Below are 24,113 nucleotides of genomic sequence, written 5' to 3' on the forward strand. Positions count from 1 at the left end.
AATATATGAGCAAGTGGCTTTTTCATAATTAAATACTTAAAATATTTCATTTATAACTACAATCCTAAGATTAACTGTCGCCATAAATGTAATTAGTTAAAGTAAATTAATTTAATTAATGTTAAAAATTAAATAATTTAATTTAATTAATTAGTTAGAGTAAATTATTACTCAATTGTTTATTGCTTAAATGTAATTAATTTGAAAAATAACTATAATAAGTTAAATTAATTAAGACATAAATAAGAAAATTATTTATTAAAAAATTTAATTTTAATAAATTAGAATAAAATTTAGTAATTAATAATGTAATTCTAATAAATTATGTTCATTAAGTATAAATAGGCATTAATGAAGCCACATTATTCCCAACCACCAAATTTATGAGAATTTTAGACATTTAATGTCCTCCAACCACCAATCATTATAAAATCATAAATATCAAGTTTACTTATCTCAATCTACTTCTATTAACTCAATTTAAGTCAATGGGTTTGGGCCCATAACTTCTATGGACCAAAAATCACCATCAACAATCAAACCCTAACCTCTACCATCAAGAAAATGGAAGAAGAGAGGAAGATTTAAGCTAGAAAGCTTACCTTTGGTGTTTATGAGCTCCAATTTACTTCCAATAATCAATTTCTTCAAGCCCTAGCTCAGCTTTTTTGCCACTCTCTCTTTTTCTTTTGTTTCCTCTTTTCTTTTTCACTTTAGATTCGCGACTTAATACTGCAAAAATTTGACCATGCATCGCGGTGGATGCACAATGCGCTGCAGCGGACCAACTACAAGCTATGGCGCGTGGCACAAAATTACTACCTTTAGAAATTCTTCCTCTTCTATTCCTGGGTGACCCAATTCTCCTTTGGACTCATGTTTAGAATTGAAATCGAGACCAAACACACTCGTTAGGCCTCTCTGGCCACACACCTCATAGATACACTTAATTAGTCTATTTAAGCTTAATTAATTTGGATTTAAAATTGAGGATGTTACATTAATAAACTTGTTAGCTTACTATAATTGCTTTTAGTTTAGTATAATTTTATATTAGACTAGTCATTGTATTTGTATTGTACAATTGCAAAGGGTTACAAGAAATGCAGTCTGTATATTTAAAAAAATTGTAATATATTGGATAGTTATTTAACAAAACTGTCCAATATTATAAACATATTAGATGATTATGTAAATGGCTGTCCAATATTTGATCTTATATTGGACAGTTACATCTAGAATCATCAAATAATAGATATATATTGGACGATTATAGGGATGACTATCCAATATATGAATTTTCTACTTTTCTACCAAACCCCTAATTTGAATACTATATTGGATGGGTTTTTAAACTGTCTAATATTTATTTTACAAATATATGATGGCAACATATTGGATAGTTTATAACTGTCCAATATAAGCTAAAAGAACAGTCCAATATGCTTTTTTTTTATAGTAGTGTAATATCACATGATTTCTTTATAAGGGTCACAATATAGACAATCATGTTCCCTTAATAAAAATATTTATGATCATACCTCCTTTATAACCTCTTTATATCTCCAACATGAAACTATGGGCTATTACACATTGAGCTCGTTCCATGTGATGAAACTACCCTAGCCTTTCATGTATGAGAAGCTGCTCGATCTAGGTTACTTAACTCACTTGTAGGTCATAGTTTTTCCTAAATTTCACACTATAGGATAACATTCTCCCTAAACTAGTTTCCTTATTAAACAAGTGGAAAAATAGATTAGGTTCAAGCTCCTTGATAAACTATGGGACAATCCCTTATCAAACAAGTAGGATGATAAATATAAATATAAATATATCTAGGCAAGCCATCAAGCTCTGAATGGTGGCCATACGATATGGATTTTAACTCATTGCTCCTCTTCCTTGGCAAACTCCCACCTTATATGATCATGCCATACGCAAGTGGAACATTTTCATAGCATGTATAAATTTCCATAATGTGGGCATTGCTAAGGGTAATCATAATACTCATGATTTCTTATTAATCACAATCTCATATCACAATTTATCATTAAACTCCATATTGTTATGCACTCACAAATGATCATATTCTCCTAATATTTACATCACATGTTCACATGTATATATATAATTTCACAATATAATACATCACAAAATCTCCACCAATCATTTTACTTTTCAATTTGCTCTTAAGTTCAATCATTTCTCCACATGACTTGCTATCCAACTATTATATTACCCATTTTACAATACCTTTAGCAAATCAATCAACTTATAAATTATGCTAAATATATGTGCTTTTCATTTATAGCATGCCACAATTGCATTGTAAACAATTACACAAGTTTCAATTATAATTTATAGTTCAAAGTAACTAATTAACACACAAGAGTATAAGAGAGATTTTTTATGTTATCTCAAACTTTTGAAAAGTTAAAGGTTTACCCCTCAAATGCACACTTCCAAAACTTCATAGAGCTTGAATGGTGCCAAATTGTGATTAATCTATATTAAATTACATCAACAATCATTAATATCCTCATTAGGATAATCTCCAACATCACATTCAAAGTTTCTAAAACTCAAAACTCTAATTCCTCAGATACAAGGATACCTATAGGGATTATTAGTTTCCTTTAGCTCCCAATAGCATTGTTAAACTCCCAATACATCATTAATGGCATTAAGTATCCTCTAACAACCTATTAATTGAAATTTTTGAATGTTTATGATCCCCAACTAATAAAAATGTATTTATGGATTTTTCTGGGGTTCAAATATCTTAAACAACTTCCATTAACTCTATTGAAGTCAATGAGTCTAGATTCATAGCCCCATAAATCTGAAAATCAACTTCTTTAGCAAACCTTAACTTCTAAACTTAAGAAAAAATGAAAGAGGAAGGAAGATCAATGCTTGGGAGACTTACCTCTAGTGTTTAGGTACTTCAAAACTCCAAGACCTATCAGAGCTCCTTATATGCTCCTCATTTCCTCCTTTATTTCTTCCCTATTTTTTGTCTAATTCTCACCTTTAAGACTGCAGAATCATTACCATGTGCCGCCATGCATGACATATTGATAAGTTAAATTTATCACACACTTTTCCTTATTATTATTCACCAAAAATCATGTTATATTTGCCTAAACTGCACACTTATTGCATTGATAGTGAAAAATTGCCTATGTGTAGGATTTTTTACATTAGGGGCATTTTGGTCATACAATTGGACTTTTGAGAAAATTATTCAAGATGCATTATCAATCCAAAAGAAAAATAGTCCAATTATATTTTTCAAATTCATTCTAAATTGAGAGTAATTAATTTTACAAGTTGACAATTTTAGAAAGTTAAAGTTTCGAGTTGACTTGTTGTCTTGCACTTGGGCTAGGTCATTTTAGTGCATGTGTGGGTTTACATTTTTTTATGCTGAATTGCACGCCCCTAACCTCTTTTGTAATTTCAAAATTAGTTTTTATTATTTAATTTGCATTGTGCCACATATTTGGGAATTAATTTTAATTGAAAATGCAAATTATTATCCATTTGCTTTGAACTTTGATCTTGTGTGTCACATTTGTTTGTGTAGGGTTACACACCTTATATTTAGTGTATGAGGACCATTAGATTGGAATGCTAGATGAGTCAAGAGACAAAACACTTGAGTTTTAGGGTGAAAGTACAAGCCTTGCGTGGTCTTGCACACATTATACCACATTTTGATTTCACTCACTCTCTCTCTATTAATTTCCCATTATCTTTAGCTTTATTTAATTCAATTTTTAGACCAATTTCATCTAAATTTTTGTCCATTTTACTCTAGTAAAGAATAAAATTACCCTAGGTCATTTTTCACCCATTTGCTAAATACTATAGTTAGGCCCACTCACCCTAGACTTAAATCAAACTACTCTAATTTTATTTTCATCATTCATTCCACCTCCATTCAATATTTTTCTAGCCTCCACCCTTCTTCATTCTTTTCATTGTTCTTCATGTTCTACATCTCTATCTCACCTTCTCTTCTTCATATCTCATGATCCAACAATCAAAATCCTAATTTGACTTCACCATTCTTCTTCTTCCACCTTACTCTTTAAACCCTAAACTTCATTTTCTTGGTTTGGCTTTAAAATCCTCAAGGTGTTCATGAGTATGGTTCAGCCATAGTAGAAGGATTGTACTCAAGTTGGTTCCAAGATGACTAGAGGCAAAATCTACAAGGAGTGTTAGGAGAGAAGGATGCTAGAGGAGTCTTAAAGTATCTCAAGGAAGGTTAAGGGTTATAGCCACTCCCCATTAAACCTAAGTTGATGTAATCTTATTCTTAAAATTAGAAGCATTATTATATCTTGTTTTTAATGACAAATTTAACTTGTTGCTTTAGTGTTTTTTCACTCAGTTTCACTTTGTGTAGTTGTTGAAAATTTTCTTCAATACATTGTAATTCATATAAATATATTTTTTATTTGTGTTGAATGTGTCTTATATTGGCTAGGCATAAATATGTTTGGTTAGTGTTTGATAAAATGTATTGTGTGCAAAATTGTACATTTGACATACCATAGGTCGAGCAGCACTTGAGGAATACTAAGAGAGATTTTGATCATTTTGCACTTTACTAAGAAATTGATTAAGGACTTGTACAAAATTATGCAAGGACTTGGTTAATTGAATTGGTTAGGAAGGCAAACTTTTACAAAATTGTGTAAAAGGTTTAATTTGGGTCAAGAGACTATAAGTTAACCTAAGCCTAATTAAAAGGAATAGATAAGGAATCTAGCATCCCATAACTTCGAGGACTCTACTTTAGAAAGGGTTAAACACTCACAATTCCATTCCATTAGTTAATTATTAGGTTTTTAATTAAATATGTCCAATGAATTTAGTTAGTAAAAATTAATCAATCCTTGGTTAGTTTAGTTTACTAGTTAGCCTTAATTAACCTTAGTTAGCCTCCTTAGTAGAGAATGACATAGGTTGCCGCTAATACTATATTAGTGTTAACTTAATTATTTTGGAGTGTAAGTGACTTATCACTTTACATATGCACTACAGCATGTGGTACAAAGATGTTTGCTTCATGTTTTAGTGGCTCGTGCATTGTAGCATGTCATGCACACACCATGGCATATGGCATAGAGCCATATCTCCATGTTTTATTTCCCTCTCTTTTTAAGGTTCTAGGTATCCCAACTCTGCTCTGAGCTCAATCCTAGAGTTGAAACAACAATCCAAAACATTTATTATCTCTTTATAACCACACACTACATTAATTTACTTAATTAACCTCATTTTACTTAGCTAATCAAGGGTTAATTTTTTAGGATGTTACACACTCAAACATACATGGATGGAAATGCTTACACACGTGATTGAGGCTACATGAGAGCATGTTTACCCAAATGGCCAAAACATATGAGGGAGCATACTGAAATTGACATGGATTTGATAACATCTATGTTCTTAATCATCTTAATTTTCATATAGATTAGATGTTGTGCTTGCATGTTTTAATTGCTCTTTATGTTATTTTTTCTTGTGATTCTAAAACTTGCATGGATTAGATAGGTCACTCCTATTGATTATTGACAAAAGGGATTTTTTCTAAAACATGTGTGGGACATTTCTAGAATGCATGTGGATTTGTGAAATATATGTATGTAAGTATGCATGTATGCATGTATGTACTCATTAGGCCACAGCTCAAGCTCGTGTTGCACTCTCACAAGGTTCAAATGTTCTGTCTGAGTGATTTTGAAATACCTATAATTCCTTTCCAAATCTCTATCTCAAACTCACTCAAAACAAACCCAAATACTTTTCTCACCATTAAACCTCTAAAAATATCTATTTGAGTCTTTGAGTACTCCTTTATCACCTAATAAGTCAGAATAGTGAAAACAAAGAATGCAAATGTGAAGAAAGGGGATGATGGGGGTTGCCCTCCCCCTTTATCAAGGGTAATCCCCAGGTATCCTTGGTGGAGTAAAGAGTGGGACCCTCTCAAGCCCATTTACTCAGGACAGGGTATGCTATAGTAAGCCATCCTAAAGCCTTCCTAATGGTCGACCTGAGAATTAATCCCATAACCTCTCCTACTTAGTAAAGAAGTAGGCAACATATGTACCACTGAGTTATGGGGGGAGTGGGACACTCTTGAGCCCATTTACTTAGGTGAGGGCACATAGTAATGCACTATCCCATACCTTTACAATGATCGACTTGAGGATTGATCTCATAACCTCTCCTACTAAATTGCATGATCATTAGGAAGGTTATTTCATGATGACTATACTACCAGTGTACCTATACTTGACTAAATTAGGCTCAAAAGGGTTTCACTCTCCACCTCATTAGGAATACCTAGGGGTAAACTCTAAGAAGATGGAGGGCGAACAGATGGTTTTAGAAAAAGGAAAAGAGTTTGAGGAGAAAGTAAAGAAGGTTGTTATTTCATCATCTTCACCCAAAGTGAATCAATTGAAGGTTCCCAAGAACCCAAGGAAAGAACTCGAGGGCACTATTTAGGAAAGATATGAAGAGACTGCTAAAGATGGTAGTAATATGTCTCCTACTCAACACAAAGAACATAAGATGAACGACTACAATCTACTTGATAAAGCTAAGCAAATAATGAAGCATGATCAAAAATACAAGGACAAGATCATTGTCCAAGGGCACTAGGTAAATTATAATGCTTTTTTCTTAGCCTATAATTTCAATATGGATGACTATTTAAAGCCTTATTGAAGTTTCCTAGAGATCAATGATAGTTATTCACCTGTTGCAATCAAGGCATTTCATTTTAACTTTACATATGATGAAGAAACTAAGAGGTATCATGCCTTTGTATTTCACTCCTAGAAGTCTAGCTGACATCTTAGGACTGGTATATGAAGAGGATGCTAAAAAATTCAAAGAGTATGAGGTGTCAAATAATTAAAAGGAGGAAAACTACTATACCTTTAATAAAAGATACAAAGCTATACATGGTAGACAAAGTGCCTGAGGGAGTGAGGAAGGGGCATATTTTTAGACCAACCTTACTACCATTCAAGCACTAAATTCTTGCCTACATTGTGGCAAGATTCATGGTAAATAAGAGGACTACTTTTAGTGTGCTAAATGAGATAGAGCTAGGGATAATGCCTATGATCATCAAGGGTAAGAAATCCAATTATGTCATTTCATTCTTCACAAAATGAAGGGGGCTATTATTTTACCCCCCACATTGTATCCAAAATACTTGAGAGGTATCACATCAAGTATGTGGAGGGTAAGGAAGAGGATACACAAGAATTCAATAAGCTATCTTGCTAAAGATGAATATGCATTTGGAAGGCAAGGATTGGATTCCAGATAAAGAAGCTAATGAAGAGGTTGTGGTTGAGCCCAAGAGCAAAGAGAAAAAAGAAGGGAAAGAGAAAGATGGTAGAGCCTTCTCAGTTTGAATTTGAAATACTTGCACCTTATTCATCAAAGGCTTACACAAATGAGCATTTGGCCAAAATGCTCTATGAAGTGGCAAAGAAGTAAGACATTCATTCACGAACAAGTTACGAAATTGAGAAGCCTGATTTAACTGTACAAGTGTTGATCTTGTATAAACAAAAAATATTTAGATATTGACAAGTTATCATATACGTAATTAATGAGCAGACATTTGTTCATGAACAAGTTACAAAAATTGATAGCCCTAGCTTGATTTTACAAGTCTTACTCCTGTATAAATATAATAAATTAAAGCATTTAGATATTAACAAGTTACTATACATAATTAACAAGTGATTATCAATATATAGGCAATGTCAATTACAACTTGTAGGATATTAGTGACAAGGGTAATCAGGTCTTTTCCTATCTAAATCTCACTTTTAGTTAAGTCCTAGGGGTGCAATGATATTTCAAAATTATAAAGGGTTTTTTTACTATAAAAAACTATAGGGTTCTTTAGATGATATTTTGACTTTTTTGTAATTGGTAATTATCTGTAGATATGAGAAAATATTTGAAATCTAATAAACGCCAATTGATTTCGTTCTGTACTTGTATATTTAATTTAAAATCAGAAAATTAAGTTTTTTAATTAATAATAAAGAAAGAAGGGGTTGACTGTCAACAAGCAAATGGATCTGCTATTCATCTCCTAATTAAGAAGTGTACACCAGATCTTGATCATTTAAATCATTTTTTGAATGGTTCAGTGTTTTATTATTTTTATTTCATTATTTAATTTTTTTTAAAAAATAATCTACCCGTCACGCCAGCTTGTCATATATATGTTTCTCTATGTTTAACAAACAATCATTAATTTAACGTTAACCATTATCAGCTTACTAAAAGCCTATAGCTCTTTGTTTCTTTGAATGAATTAATTCCATATTTACCAGACAAATAAAACAAAAACTAACATCCATCAGAATATACACTGTGCCAATAAGAGCTTTTTGTTTTGTTTATTCATCTGACTTGAGGACCGTTTCATATGATTCCTTCTCGCACAGGCCAAGAGGGGAAAATCGATTCCACTCCTGACTTCACCATGAATAAGCCACTGTCATATAAACTCGAGTCTTTAGTTGTACAAGTGGATGCCGGGTCCTAACGACTTTACTTCTATAATTAATCCTTTTCATTTTTCAATACCGTTTTCAATAGATCTTATCTCTTCATAATCAAGAAGAGCCAAATGCAATAAAATGATTTGTTTTGCTTTAATTTGGCTATTGACCTGAAAATTTTTTAGTGAAAAGATTCCTCCTTTGAAGATTCTCATTGTTTAGAGTTTTGTAATTTTAGCAGATGCTTATGTGCACGTTCTCGCTTGTCCCTATGCCCCATTTTTGTCCGTTCATTAGGGGGAAAAATTATTTCTTTCGTCCCTTTATTTGCCCTAATTTTCATTCCACATTCTCTCACCGCTTAAAAGAAAATGCATGAAATACTGTCATGACAGCACCAGCTTGCTTGGCGAGGTAGTCAGCGGCACATGCTCAAAGCTCACGGACTGTAAGTAATCAATGGACAATTATATATATATATATATATATATTTTAAGAGATTGGGAAAAACTTTACAATTAATAACATTGATACAAAACAACTGAAGACCTTTGGTTCGACTACTAAAAGAGTTATATCATACCCTGTAAAGGTCTCTAGTTTGAATTTTGAAAATGCAACAACAGCTTTTGCCAAAAAGATATCATTTTGGCTTCATCCGGATTAGTTTGGGTCCAACAGTTTAGAAAAACCGAAAATTAACAGTGGTGAAAAAAATCATTGCACTGCAAATCTGTCCTTGATTCAGCATTTTTTTTTTGGTCATAGAAAATTTGCAAATCTAACGCAAAAGATTTTCCACAATCAAATTGGCAAACGGCAGATTCTATGGCAAAAATAGGTTGTGATAGCTTTTTGTTGTTACGATGAGTTTTTGTGTACTAAGTATCATATTTGATTAACAATTAAGATCTCTTGCAGTACACATATATATATATATATATATATGTCATCGTGCTACTAATCAAACATTAAATCTAGTGTTTTCTGCTTCTATAAATATTAAATGGATGACTTGGTGATGAAAAGTTAATACTTTCATTTATAAAGAGAGCAGCATGTGCATCGCTATGTGAATCCAATTTACGTAATTAAATAATAAAGGATTGAAGTCATATCATGATCGATCCGTCTTATAAGAAATTTTTAAACTTTGTTACTAACTGGTCTTTCTTTCTAAATTAAATGTAGATAGTTTTTTAAGATAAAATAAAAAATCATTGAAATAAATTATTTTTATGAGAGATAATTTTAATAGAAGAAATCAACATTATTATTAGGCTATTTTTGTCAAATCATGAGACTTGTAGAAGTTTGTGCATATATAGTTACAAAGAAAATTAATAATTAGGTCCTTATAGTTTTTCTTAATTTTAAATTAAGTTTTTAATTCATTTTATTTTAATCAGACCGTTCCAATTTAATCTGTTAGATTTGTTAATCATTCAAAATTAAAATCCTTGATTTTTTTAAAAAATAATTAAGAACTTTTGTATTTTTATTAAAAATTATATAATTTTACAATTAATTACATAATTTTTATAACTCAAAATATATAATTAAATTATGTCTTCTAAATAATTTTTATACATTTAGAGTTTTCATAAAAAATTAACAAAAAAAATGTAAACATTGTATCTAACCAATTGTTTTTCTTTTTGGCCATAAGTATTAAATTAAAATTTCTATAAACTTCAAAAGTCATGTTGTCGTTTTCAAAAATTTAATTATTCATTAATAATTTTAACATTCAAAGACTAACATATTTAGTGAATCAAATTATAAGGAATGGAGTAAAACAAAATAAATTATAGGGATTCAATTTAAAATTGAGAAAAATTATAAAGACTTGTAAATTAATTTTATCATAGTTATTTTCAAAGAGAATATATGTATAATTTAGGCATGCATTTCTTCCGAGAGCGAGCTCCTAAACTTAAATGAAAATGATCTGTTCGTCCCCGAATGGCATAATTGATTAAATTAGTTTGTGGAAATATCAGAATTATCTTTTTCTTACACAGACACATAGGGAGAGAAAAAGTTCAGTGGATCGGTATTGGCATATAGAACCATAATTATTGCAAAAGTAACTGAGTTGGTTCAAAAGGGAATTAATGCGTTTAATTAACTACGTAATGATTTTTTTTTGGTCCATCAATTAAGCACTCTCTCTGTTTCAAATTATAAAATATTTTTTAAAAAATTTATATACAAATAACTATCATTAAATACACTTAACTAATCTATTTCTTTTAAGGCAAAAATATAAACTTTTAAAAATACCTTTCATTTAATAACCTTAAATTCATTAATATTAAATAGAGAGAGAAAGAGTAATATTAGAATAAACCTATTTAATGAAACATTAATCTTTTCAAAGAGTCTTATATTTTGGAATGACAAATTTTCTTCAAAAGTGTTTTATAATTTGGGACGGAGGGAGTACATAATTCAAAAGATAATAAGAAAATTAATCTGTAGGTCCCTCTAATTTTTCTCAATTTTAAATTAAGTCCCTATATTTTATTTTATCTTCATTAAATCCTTATGGTTTGATTGATTAAATATGTTAATCGCCAAGGGTTTAAATTCTTTAATTTTTACTTTCAAAATATAAAATTAAGAATTTTTAATTTGTTATTAAAATATTATATAACTTTAGAATTAATTAGGTGATATTTGGAATTGAAGATTTATATAATTAGGTTATGTTTTTTAAATAACACACATTTTTTGTCAAAAATTAAACATTGCATTAAATAAATTTTTCTTTTTGCTTTTTTGGCTAAAAGTATTAAATCAAGGGAAAATTACATGTAGGTTTCATGGAGAAGACTTATTTACAAGCAAATCTGGAAAAATTCAAAAAGCATAGTCAGATTTCTTGTGACTTGAGTGTAATTTAAAATTCAGATGCCAAGACAATAATATCCCTATAAAAATGCATTATGCCAATCAAGTAATTTACAACTAATCCACGAATAATTTATAACAATCACTTTAACTTTTTACAATTGTAACTTCACATATCTAATAGTTAAATTAATCACATGTTACAAGTTTAATACTAATTGTATGCAACTACTTTATTAGTAATTTTGCAACTATCACTTCAACATTTTATAACTATAACATTACATAGATCTAATACTTAAATCAATCATGCTTTACTAACAAAGTTTACCATTAATTTATATAATTACCTCATCAATAATTTACAACTATCACTTCAATATTTTATATTTATAACTTTATATATCTAATAGTTAAATGGATCATTTGTTACTAACAAAGTTTAACACTAATTATTTACAATTACTTCATCAATAATTTATAACTATCACTTTAACTTTTTACAATTGTAACTGTATATATCTAAATTTTAAACTTCACATATCACTTCAACTACACCTATCTAATAGTTACAATTGTTTTATTACAAGTAAGGACAGTATTGTCTTTGTACCTTAATTTCAAATTACACTTAAGTCTCAAAGAACCTAATCAGGGTTTTTAAATTATGTGGGACTTATTTGCAAACAAGTCTGCTCCACATGACCTATACATAATTTTCCCTTAAATCAATTGTTCTATAAATTTTAAGTGTTTTCATTTTTGAAAAGTTAATCATTCATTAATAATGTTAACCTTAGGGACTAATGGATTTGATTGATCAAATTATAAGGACTTTATTAAAACAAAATAAACTATTAGTACTCGATTGTAAGGGCTAATTGGCCATTTATTTGTTTTAATTAACCTTCTTACAATCCAATATTAGATCAGATCTACTAGCATGCTAGCTATCTGGGGAATAGATATTCTAAAATTAAGAATTCGTAAATTTCATGAAGTTTACTTCTTTTAAGAAAAAGAAAAAATTATGTTTTAAAAACATTATATATATATATATATATTTATAATTTCACGAAAATTAAAAGATCTTATCTTGTGTTTAGTAGAAGAGAAAAGTGAAGGGAAAAAAAAGTGTAGGAGAAAAGTAGAGGCAAAACCACTTTTTTTTTTCCAGTTTACTTAAGGAAAGAAAATTGGAAGTAGAGGAAATCAAGGGGAAGACAACCCGTGGACCCATGTTTTTCCCTTCAACTTTCTTGTTTTTGTTTTTTTTTTTATATCTAGGAAAAAAAGAACTTTTTCATTCAACTTTTTTCCCCAAATATGACGACATTTAAAAAAAAAAAATTCTCAAATCTACCCATGAATGTTTTTCATTTCCACCCTCCTCCCCCTCTCTACGTTCATTCTTATATATGAATGTAGTTTAAAATTTATAGATTATTATATATTGGGTGAAAGTAAATTAACTCTTAAATTATAGGTCCAAGAGCGTTTAGCATCTTAAACTCATTTTTTGTGTAATGTTCCTCTTTAACTTTTTAGTGGCGACATTTGTCACTACCAAAACATTTTTTAAGAAATAATACTTTATTTGATGCCACATCACTCTACCACGTGATGTCATGTCACCTACCATATATGCAACTAAAATCTAACATTTTAGGATTACAATTCATTTCACTTTTCACACCCAATCAAAATCTAATATTGTAAGAATCAAATTAATGAATTGTTCTTTTTTGTTGTTGTTCTAGTGATAATTACCAAGAAATATCTTTTAAATTTCTTAGCTAAATCCATTACCCTTAAACCAACTCACAATTCTTTTTTCTTTTTTCTTTTTCCTTTGCCAGAACTTACAATTCCTCATACGCAACTGCTGCAAACTTACAATGTTTGAAATATCCTCTCAAGGAAGAAATAGGGACCTAAATTACACAAATATCCTCTCCGAATGCAAAGTACAAAATCCTAAGGCTAAATAACGGGAAAGTATACCCTAAAATAATGTTGAACTCCTTCTATTAAAAATATATGCTATTAAAACATTTTTTTACAATGTTTGAAAAATATACATACATTTAATCTAGTTAAGAGCTATTAGCAACATAATTTCAAAGTTGCTTGTAATAAGACTGTTAAATGTTATTTAATTTCAATTAATTTATAATTTCCATTTATTATAATTTCTTGTTTTGTAACCAATCACATTTATAAAATAATCTTAGATTGATTTGATATTTATTAGTATATCTCATTCTGTTTTATATAAAACCTCAAATGGTGATTAATATTGTGGAATATTCTTTCTTTGACTATGTTTATTTCTTTCATGGTATCAGAACCTTAGCTAGTCAATGAAGTTTTGATAGTTTGTTTGGGCTTGAGCTTTCTCTAGTAAAAATCTAGCCTCTAGCCGTCCCTCTTTGTTTTGCTTTCAATATTTTGATGTTTCTATTAGTTCTAACATTGTTGGTTCACCTTGTGAAATTCGCTTAGTGATTTACTTATGCAAGAATCACTCTTAGTTTTTTTTTTTTTTTTTTGCCTAACAGTTCATTTCTCCAAGAATCACTTCGAAGTCATTTTTGCCTAGTGTTCCATTATTTTGAAAATCACCCTTGATTTTTCGTCTAGTGATTTATTTATTCAAGAATCACCTTGGAGGTTTTTTTTCCAGTAATTCATTTCTTCAAGTATCACTCATGAGTTTTCACCTTCAAGTTTTGTTTCTAGTGATTCATTTTCTTTGAGAATCACTTTTGAATTTTTGTTATTGGCCGGGGAATATTGATTTTCTTGTTTAGAGGGATTCATCCTAAGAATCACTTCAAACTTGTTTGCTAATTGATTCATCTTCTACAAAAATGATTTCAAGCTTTTGTTTATTAATGATTTATGATTTATGCACATGGTTTGTTTATATTTTCTCTCTTTGAAACCTCCTTGTCATACAAAAGTTGATGTTTGCTCTTACTATTGTTGTTGTCACTGCCAAACAACTGATTTTTTTGGGAGGGTTTTAAAAATGATCTCACTATAATTGATTTATTAGTTTCATTTATTGTAATTTCTTATTTTGTTTAGACTAACCGATCACATTTATTATAACTATTGTAGATTAATTTGATATTTTATTTGGATATCTCATTTTGTTCTATATAAACCTTCAGATGGCGACTCAGAAACTCCTCGTTGTACCTTCCTAGAATATTCATTCTTCAACTATTCTTATTTCTTTCAAACATGAATGATAATATGATATTTCAGTATAAAACTTATAAGTCCAGATAACCAGAACATGAATGATAATATGGTATTTCATTATAAAACTCGTAAGTCCCGATAACAAGACATATTGACTCGTTTAAATTAACGAGATCATTGGCATGTTGCTTTCAGATCCTCGATGTAGACAAATTAGACCCTTTGAGGACAAGTTGGGGGAAAAAAAACAATCGAACAACCTAATAATTTATTTGAAAATTAGTAATTGAACTCAATTTATACGTGTAAGGTGTCGGGGTGAAGTAGATGAATTGCTGGTGCAGAGGAGCCTGGCACTTCAGCTTCAACAAGAGCAAAAGTACAAGGACGTTTCTTCCGAGGTTTGCATATTTATGTTTCATTAGTCGATGTTCTAACTTTTTTTAACTTTCACTCATTTTATCATACTATGATTTTATGCATGCATCCATGTTTAATATATTAGTTTGAATAACATTTTTGTGTGTCAACAAAAGCTTAGTCAATTAACGCTATAAATTAAATACAAAATATTACTTACCAGAAAAAAGCACAATGTCTATGATTATGCAGAATCATCAAAATTTTGCTAACACGACTCAATGGATGGTACTTCCGAGTACATAATTTTGGACATCCTCAATGAATCAAGTGTGACGAACTTCTCTCAAGATTGTTGCATTTATAAGATTTCTGAAGATCTCAGGGAGCAAAACAAAGGTGCCTTCACTCCTCATTTGATTTCAATTGGCCCAATTCATCATAACAATCCAAAATTGGAGCCAATAGAACAACAAAAATACTTGTATTTCAGATATTTTCGTGATAAACTATCTTCAGATGAGGACAGACAGAATTTAGAATCATACACTGCTAGGCTTGAAGAGGAAGAAGAACAAATAAGAAAGTGTTACTCAGAAAAATACACTCATTTTGAGACAAAAAGGTTTGTGCGCATGATGCTATCGGATGCTGTTTTCATCATGGAGCTTTTCTTGAGAAAGAAGGAAGGAGAACTTGATCATGATTTCCAATTTAAGAATTCTACAATTAGAAGATCTTCGAGAGAGATTTGATATTACTTGAAAATCAAATTCTATTTGATCGCTTGAATACATTATATGATCAGGTTGTACCCACCAGTCGAAAGAATGAATTGGCCTGTCTGAGTTTTCTTGAACTTGCTCGACACTACTTTGAAATTTATGATCCTTATGCTGAAGCAACACTGGGACAAACCAAAACATTTCTCTGATTTAATTAGATATTTTATGATTCCCCAGGATTTGACCCCGGATGAGAATGATCGTCTTCCCATCATAAAGACTGCGACAAAGTTGAAGGGGGTAGGGATAACTTTTGAGAAAGTTTCAAACACATGTTTGCCAGATGTCAAGTTCGAGAAAGAGGAATATTTGAATCGGTTGATTTGCTTTGGCTTCTTGCAAAAGAGGCTCAAAGCTCGTTTGCTAATCCCAGAATTGAGGGTTGACTACTCCATAGAATCTGTCCTACGCAACCTCATGGTCTTTGAACAATATTCCTACTCTAAGCATCATTATGTTTCCAGTTATGTTGCTCTCATTGGTTATCTCATTCACAGTAAAGAAGATGTAGATGTGATGGTTGAGGACAAAGTTATTACTCATGATCTGGGGAGCGACAAAGAGTTGGCACAGCTGATCAATATTCTTTGCAAAAACACTGTTCTGAATTCCACATGCTATGGCACAGTTTCAAACAGATTGAACACGCACTACGACAGCCAATATAACAAAACTCTTGCCCTGTTATCTTCAGTATACTTCCCGGACCTTTTGAGAGGCACCGCAACAGTAGCGGCCATTATTGTCGTTGTTTTTGCAATCACAAACTTTGTTAAAATTGTAAGGGATTTCGCACATCCTAAGTAATGCTGTTTTCTCACCTGCTAATATTGGTGGTGCTTTTTTTACTTTGTATTTGTAATATTTTTATGCTTTCATGACTTTATTGGATTTATTTCAAAACATATAAAGATTTCATTTTGTCAATATCTACGTGAGATTCAATAAAATTTTACATTAGTTGTTGAGAACTTAATACAACTTTCCTCCTTTATGCAGGTTTGGGGTTGGTTGTTGTTGTTGTTATTGCATATACAAATTGGATATTATTTCACATATCCAACATGCATGCATTGAGCTTGCCAGTTAATTGTTTTGTATGTTTGATATTGTTGAAATAGTATACCTAAGAAATTGTGTCCAATTTCGTTTGTTTTGTGTAATGTTCTAAATATGGGAAAGAAGTATTTGGTAAAAGCAATGAAAGAAAGAAAGAAAGAAATTCATGAAACCTAATACATATAGTGAAAATGCTAGATGTAGGTTATGCAAATTTTATGCCAAAAAAAAAAAGGAAGGGGGGGGGGAGAGAGAGTGTTGAAGACTGATCACTAAGGACCCGTTTGGTTCAATGGAATTTTGGCTCAGGAAAAGGAAAGAGAATGCAATTTCACATTTTCTTAAATTTAGTTAACATCAAATTGAATTCTTCAGAAATGATTTTCAAGGAAGAGAGTGGAAATTAATTTCCTAAGCTGAACCCATGGAAAATATAATTTTCTTAGGAAATTATTTTTACTGACCAAAATGTCCTTCACTTTTTTTTAAATCTCCTTGGTGAACCACGTTCACCATCTCCTTCACATTTTCATACACTACCGTCACCTCTTTCAGATCTTCAAAATTGTCTCCTTCAAATTTCTAGCATTGGCTCCACCCTCCTCTGTCGACCTTTGCACTGTTCTCTATTCTCTCCATTACTGTGTTCTTCTTCGACTATGTGATTCAGCCATGGAAGCAACTCCTTGCATCTGGCAAAGAGTTCAGTTGTAGAAGTTGCTCCTCCTACCTGTAGATTTGGGTCATCGGAGCCAAGCCATTGAAGGTGATGCTCCTTGCAATCGTCCGAACATCATCCTCCATTGAATGTCCCCAACCTTGCTGTCATCCCTAACCTCAATGGTGTCGCCAATCGTCATCTCAGTAAAACTGATGATGATTTATGCTTGATTTCTATGGATTGGATCTGTAAAATTGATGAGAGAGGACGAAAGAGACAAGGCTATTAGAAGAAAAGGGTAATAATATTATCTTTTATTATTTTTAATATTTTGTTAAATAAAAATTGTTTCAAGATTCCATTATATTTTTCCAGTCCGCCAAACATGCTTCTCTTAACATTTTCCAATTCTATTTCTAATTCTATTTCCAAATCATTTTCCAATTCCATTTCTTTTGAAATGCTTCAAGTGAACCAAACGAGCCCTGAGAGTTCCAACATGCTTTTCCTTTTCTCACTTCACATTAAAAGAAATATTCCCTCAAAGTAAAGAGAGAAAATGATATTTTAGTTTTATTTATAAATACGAGCATATAATTATATTTTCATTACAATTTTTTTCTTTTATCTTCCATTAAATTTTGAGTGAAAGAAAATATGTTATTAAGGTATATGTATTTAAGAAGAAAAAAGTTGGCAATTTATTAAATCTTTAGAGAAAGTTTATGAGTTTTAAGATATTTTTTAATTCTAGTAAAATATGTTGAAAAAGACTTAAAAATAAAAATAGAGATAGTATTATATATTATAACTTCAAACGATATTATACAATTAGCAACAATGCACAACTACAGTCTGGAGAAAAGAGTAATGAAAAAAAAATGTTAATAGCATAAAAAAAGAAAAACTTTATTCTCTGCCTTTCCTATTCTCATTATAATTTTTGGTTAAAAATTACTTTTGCTCTTCAATTATTCACGCAGGAGCGTATGGTATTCTAAATTTTTAGTAGTATAATATTCCCTTCAACAAATGGTGAAATTTTGTTATCACTGTTAAAATGTTAAGTTTAATTGTTAGTTGACTTAAACAATTATAAGAAAAGACCTAAAAAATTATATTAAAGAACCCTAAAAGAAAATTGATATTAATTAAGTCCCTTAACTTATAAATAAATTTCAAAACACTAATAATATTTCTTACACATACAAAAGACTAAAATCCTAGTTTGACAAGCTACTTTGACCAATTACTAGGTGAAATTATTGCTGGCAATAACACTAATAAAAAATATTAAATATTAAAATGTTAATATTTTAATAAGATGTTATTAAAATAAATATTAAAGTGAACATCAGGTGGCCTGTCAAAGTAGTTGACCAAAATGGTATTTTAATTTACTCTTTTACATAATAAGAAATAATATTTGTCTCTTGGTAATTATTGTAATTTAGATAATTTAATTGATATCATTTTTATAGGATTTTTATTTGTAATTTTTGAATTTTTATGTCATTTTCTATAATTTTTGAATAAATTAACCATCAAAATTAATGGTCAAAATACCTTTTAACCCTATAATTTTTAAAATAATAAATATCAATTGTTCACATTTGATCCATAAAGAACCCAAATTATTACTTTTTGTGGCACGTTGTAACACCCTTATTATTATGAACAAATAATTGTCATATATTAATAATAAAAACTTGCCAATTAGATACTAGCTTTCAAGCCTACAATAATTTTTTCATAAATAAAACAAAAACAAAAAAGAAACTTTAATAAAAAGAACAAGGCTCAACTTAAAATCAAATAAAATTAACTCTCTAAAAGAATTTCGGAGGACCCAATTTACCATAATTTATTAAATGTTTCAAAATGAATAAAATAGTAACTTAAATATACTTTCCTATGTAATGTTAATAAATAAAGTGTAAACCGAACATACATGTGTGATACCAACAAGATAATTGAATCATTACTCAATTCTCCAATGCCTTCCCTTGTGACTTATCAAAACCCTCACTTGAAAATTGTAAAGGGTAACAAATGAGATCTATCATCTTAGTAATAAATGAAAATTCTGATATACTAACACACCAATGCAAAATTTCATTTCACAACATGTATTTATATAAATAATATATTTTGGAAAACTAGTTCATAAATGAGTTCTTAAAAGGGAATACTATTTATACAAGTCAAAAGTATATTAAAAATAATCATATAATAGGTGGTGCCATCCCTGACCATCCTTTATGCCTCTCATCCACCTTATCCAGCTCGCAAGAGTCTATCTTGAGGATACACTTGGCTAAAAGTGCATTGCTTGCAAGATTAAATCCCTTCCTTAAAAAGGAGGTGCCCAATGTTTTACAATTCCAAGACAAGGGAAAGGAGCCCTGTGTGGGGGTATTCATGTGTTGGCTCGACAAGAAGCTTTAATTTGTTGTATTTTAGTCACAAGTATGATTATAGATTGTTCTTATAAGGTTCATGTGCTCTTTGATCCTAATTCTATTCATTCTTTTATCTAGCATTGTTTTTAATATAAATGTTTTGGATTGGACCCAACCAAGCTCAAGTATCTTTTCAATTGTAGTTAGTTTTATCAGTGAAAGTTATGAAGTGTATAAATCTTCTATATTACAAGTTGAAAGTAAGGATTTCTTGATGAATTCCTATAAGGTTGTTTGATGAATTTAATAATAAACAAGGTTAGTTAAGAATTATATAGATTAGTTAAGTTATTACTTTGATGAGAAGATCCTGTTGTTGAAGGCCAAATTTTAGGCAAAAAAAGGGAGATGGAGAATAAAGTGTAGAAATTTAAACTCTTGACTTATAATGAGGATTCAAATTATTTTTTTGGAGGTTAAATAGGTCATATATGAATAAGATTTGAAATCCAAGTGATGAGAAACTTGAATTATGGCTTAAAGTGGAACATAGGAGCTAATATGGTTTAGTTTGAATTATTGATTTAATGTATGTTAATGTCATTCAAGTGGTCATTTTAAGTTATAAGGCCAATCTTAAATAAGGAATCAGATTTATATATTGTATGAATGGTTAGAAATATGCTTGCATTAAGGAATTGCAAGAGAATATAAGTTCAAGCATTTGAGCCTTCAAAACAGAACCAAACGAGCAGTAAAGCAAATGTCTACACTTGATGGCCTTAAAGGTTTAATTTTGATCTGAAATTTGGCAAGAACTTATAGGACATGTAGAAGTTTTTTTCATCCAAATATGGTAATTTTTAGAACTCTATATAATATTTTATAAATTTTTGAATTTGGTTTGAAAAGCTGTAATGAAACAGTTCTATATCCTTTGTATCAGATCAGATATTTTATAAATTTCCTTGACTAAATGGACTCCAATGACTTTGAAATTTTAACAATAGATAGTACATGAATATAGCTTTCCAGAGAATCCTAATTTCTTCAATTAGATGTTCCTAGCTCAAGTTATGATCTTCTAAAGTTTAGAATCAATTATGTGTTCATAATATGCATAAACTGGGTGAAGAAGGATTAAGCTTTATTATTCTTTAACTAACTATCTTGGTTTATAATAAGATATTCTAAGCATCTTAAATGAGTTAAAATGGTCGTTAGTGGTGGAAGGTGGAGGAAGAGAAAGTGAGTAAAATAAGGAAAAGGATATAAGAGCAAGAGTAAGAGTAATATTGCGTATGAATTAGACGAGTATGATGTTTTGATAATTTCTTAATAAATTTATGATGAGATTTATTGGTAAAATTTTGGCATACTTAAAAGAGTCAAGAATAATATGAATATTTTTTATGGTTGACACGATAGAAGTTTAAATAACATGAATATTATTTATAGTAATTTTAGCCAAACAAAGGCAAAATTGAAATAAAAAAAAATCCCTCTCTTACACCACTAGAAGGCTTAAAACTCAGAACCTGAACTTAAACACCCTATTGGACATAATGACTTATGACATTATATGTAGTTTAAATTTTGATGATGACAAATATAGAAAAGTTAACTATATAGTTATGCCTAATTGTTTTCATATATATATATATATAATAGGTAACTAGACTATTGAACAAATACTTTAAAGTGTTTTTACTTATATTGTTCCATATTATATGAGATTTGAAAAAATGATTTGTGCACATCAAAGTTATTTTATACTATCATATTTTTTTCTTATCTTAAATTGATTCTATATCCAAGAGTGTTTATAGTATCATCCTTCATAACTTGAATATATGCAAATTGATACTTGGACTAACTATTTTGTTCATAATATATCATTTAAGGTTGTCCAAAGTGAAGATGAAAGTAACCATGAAGAGGAAGAAAGTTGAAGTCATCATTTTCATGCTACACTCATGATTGAAGAACATAAAAATAAAGAGAAGGATGATCCAAAAAGAGCTTAAGAAGAATGATGACATTCATACAAACTTGGATACACCTTGAAAGCCTTAGACTTGACAAGTACAATATTATTAGACTAGAAGGCTTTATGTTAAACTCATTGATTTAGGTATGAAATATTTGCTCAAGATATTTTAAATCAAAACGTGTATTTTAACTATTAAGAGAAAGAGTGAGATATATTTTTCTACAATCATATTTTTCGTCCTTGATCATATATATATATATATCTCACAAGGTTTTCAATGTTTTGATTACTAACTCCATAAGTTCTTCAAAATTGATCTATTTACTTAAGAAGGAGTTAACTTGAAAAAGTTATGAACACTTGAAACCTAAGCTTTGAAATGGGAACTGTGTAGAAAATAAAATTTAACCTTTAGTCATGTTTCTAATCATATCTCTTACTATACAGATCATTTTAATGTGAAACATATCTGATTTGAAAATAGAATTCAACAAATTTGCAATGATAGTTTATTTATTCAAAACGGAGCTGTATTGAGAAATATAAGAATTTTAGAAGTTGATGTTGAGATATTGATTCTGCATAGTATTCAGAGTTGAACTTCGATCACTCTTTTGATCATATCTCAAAATTTACATTGAATTTAAGTGTAAGACTTCTTTTATTGAAAACTATACTTCAAGAACTTTCCAACGTTATATAATTTATTAGATTTTGAGTTGTATTTATAAATTTCTATGCAATGGAGCCCTCCAATACATGCGTGAATGAAACTAGTATACACGCGTGAATCATCCTTAAAATGTTTCAGTGTGCAATTCAAGTGTGAATGACTTCCTATCCACACGTGAAACTTTATCTAGAAGCCTTATTTAACTTAATAGCTTTTGTAATCCAATTCAAGTGTGAACACTTTTTATCCACACGTGAAATGACTTCCAGAGCCTTATTTTTCACTAAATAGCTTATATGATCCAATTTAAGCTTGAAAGCGCACATAGCGTCCACATGTAAATTCAAGTTTAAATGGTGCACAAGATGATAAATTGATAATTAATTGTACCAATCATCATTAATATGATCATAAACACTCTTCCAACTTCTGAATCAACACTTTAGTTATCTAAAATTCCAACCTCTTGCACTTAAGCATAACCAGTAGGTTTTTTAACTCCCATTAGCTCCATTTAGCTTCCATTGACTTAAATAATCACTAACATAACACCCAACAATCTAAAATCACACTTTAGAGGTCTAGGGTTCATCCAAAATAGATGAGCCAAGCTTATAACCTTATAAAAACTTCTAAACTTTATGTAGAATACTTAAACAACTCTTATTAGTTCCATTTAAACTAATGGGTTCTGACCCATAGCCTTAAATTCAAAAATCATCATCTCCCAACCTTACTTCTAAAATGTGTAGAGAGAAGACGAAGAGATAAAGAAGGCATACCTATGTGAAACCACGCTTCAAACACTTCCAAAATGCCCAAAGGTTGATGCTCTAACAAAGAAAATACTCTCTTGGTCATATTCTCTCTGTTTTCTAGTCTAGTTCTCTATTTTTAAATTGATTCGCATTAAAAAAAATTGGCTTAGGAAATTATGCTGCAGCGTTAATTTTTATATTGCAGTATAATGCACTGTGAGCTAAAAATCTAATTTCTCTCTACAATTTAAGCCTAAGTGACTTAATTCACTTTCAAACCTAATTCAAAGGCTAAATTCAAAGCCAATAGCTGTCTCTAACTATTCTAAAACCCAATTATACTTAAATTTATACAATTACCCTTTATTAGGTTAATAAATACTAGGAAATTTTTTTTGGGATGTTACAGGTGGTCTCCTAAATCCCTACTAGTAGAGCATACTAAATGCTTAGAGTATTAGGACTTCCTAGCTTTACACAGAGTAGGGCTATGACCCTCTACCTTATTCTAGGATACACTTATGGATATTCTCCTAGGTCTTTCCTAGAGGAGTAAGCTCTACGCTCAAAAACTTTAGGACTTTCTAGCCTTATATAGAGTAGGGCCGCAACCCCCTACCCTAGTCTTGGGTACACTCGTGGATGCAAATACATATGCCTCTTTGCATATATTTCAAACATCACTCACACACCTGCTTGCATATTTCTTTCACAATACTGCTACTCTATCTATAACATCTTGATTTTCTAATCTTGAAACTAGTTGTTAATTAAGGGTGAATTAGT

General features: G+C 30.1%; 1 protein-coding gene across 1 annotated transcript; it reads left to right on the forward strand.

The window, feature by feature from the left end:
* Window positions 1-6,390: 6,390 nt before the first annotated feature.
* Window positions 6,391-16,708, forward strand: LOC129289976 (uncharacterized). The gene is made up of 4 exons (XM_054926712.1): window positions 6,391-6,492; window positions 7,348-7,538; window positions 14,947-15,037; window positions 15,959-16,708. The coding sequence occupies exons 1-4, from the start codon at window positions 6,391-6,393 to the stop codon at window positions 16,586-16,588; spliced, it is 1,014 nt and encodes a 337-aa protein (XP_054782687.1). The 3' UTR covers window positions 16,589-16,708.
* Window positions 16,709-24,113: the final 7,405 nt, after the last annotated feature.

This window comes from Prosopis cineraria, unplaced genomic scaffold, assembly GCF_029017545.1.
Source record: "Prosopis cineraria cultivar Desert tree isolate PC_DT_omini unplaced genomic scaffold, ASM2901754v1 PC13, whole genome shotgun sequence".
NCBI classification, from domain to species: domain Eukaryota; kingdom Viridiplantae; phylum Streptophyta; class Magnoliopsida; order Fabales; family Fabaceae; genus Prosopis; species Prosopis cineraria.

Coding starts and splice junctions, on each gene's coding strand:
- LOC129289976 (XM_054926712.1), top strand. CDS start 6,391: ATGGAGGGCGAACAGATGGTTTTAGAAAAAGGAAAAGAGTTTGAGGAG. Junction 7,539..14,946: donor CTCTATGAAGTGGCAAAGAA/GTAAGACATTCA, acceptor TATACGTGTAAG/GTGTCGGGGTGAAGTAGATG. Junction 15,038..15,958: donor ACAAGGACGTTTCTTCCGAG/GTTTGCATATTT, acceptor ATGATTCCCCAG/GATTTGACCCCGGATGAGAA.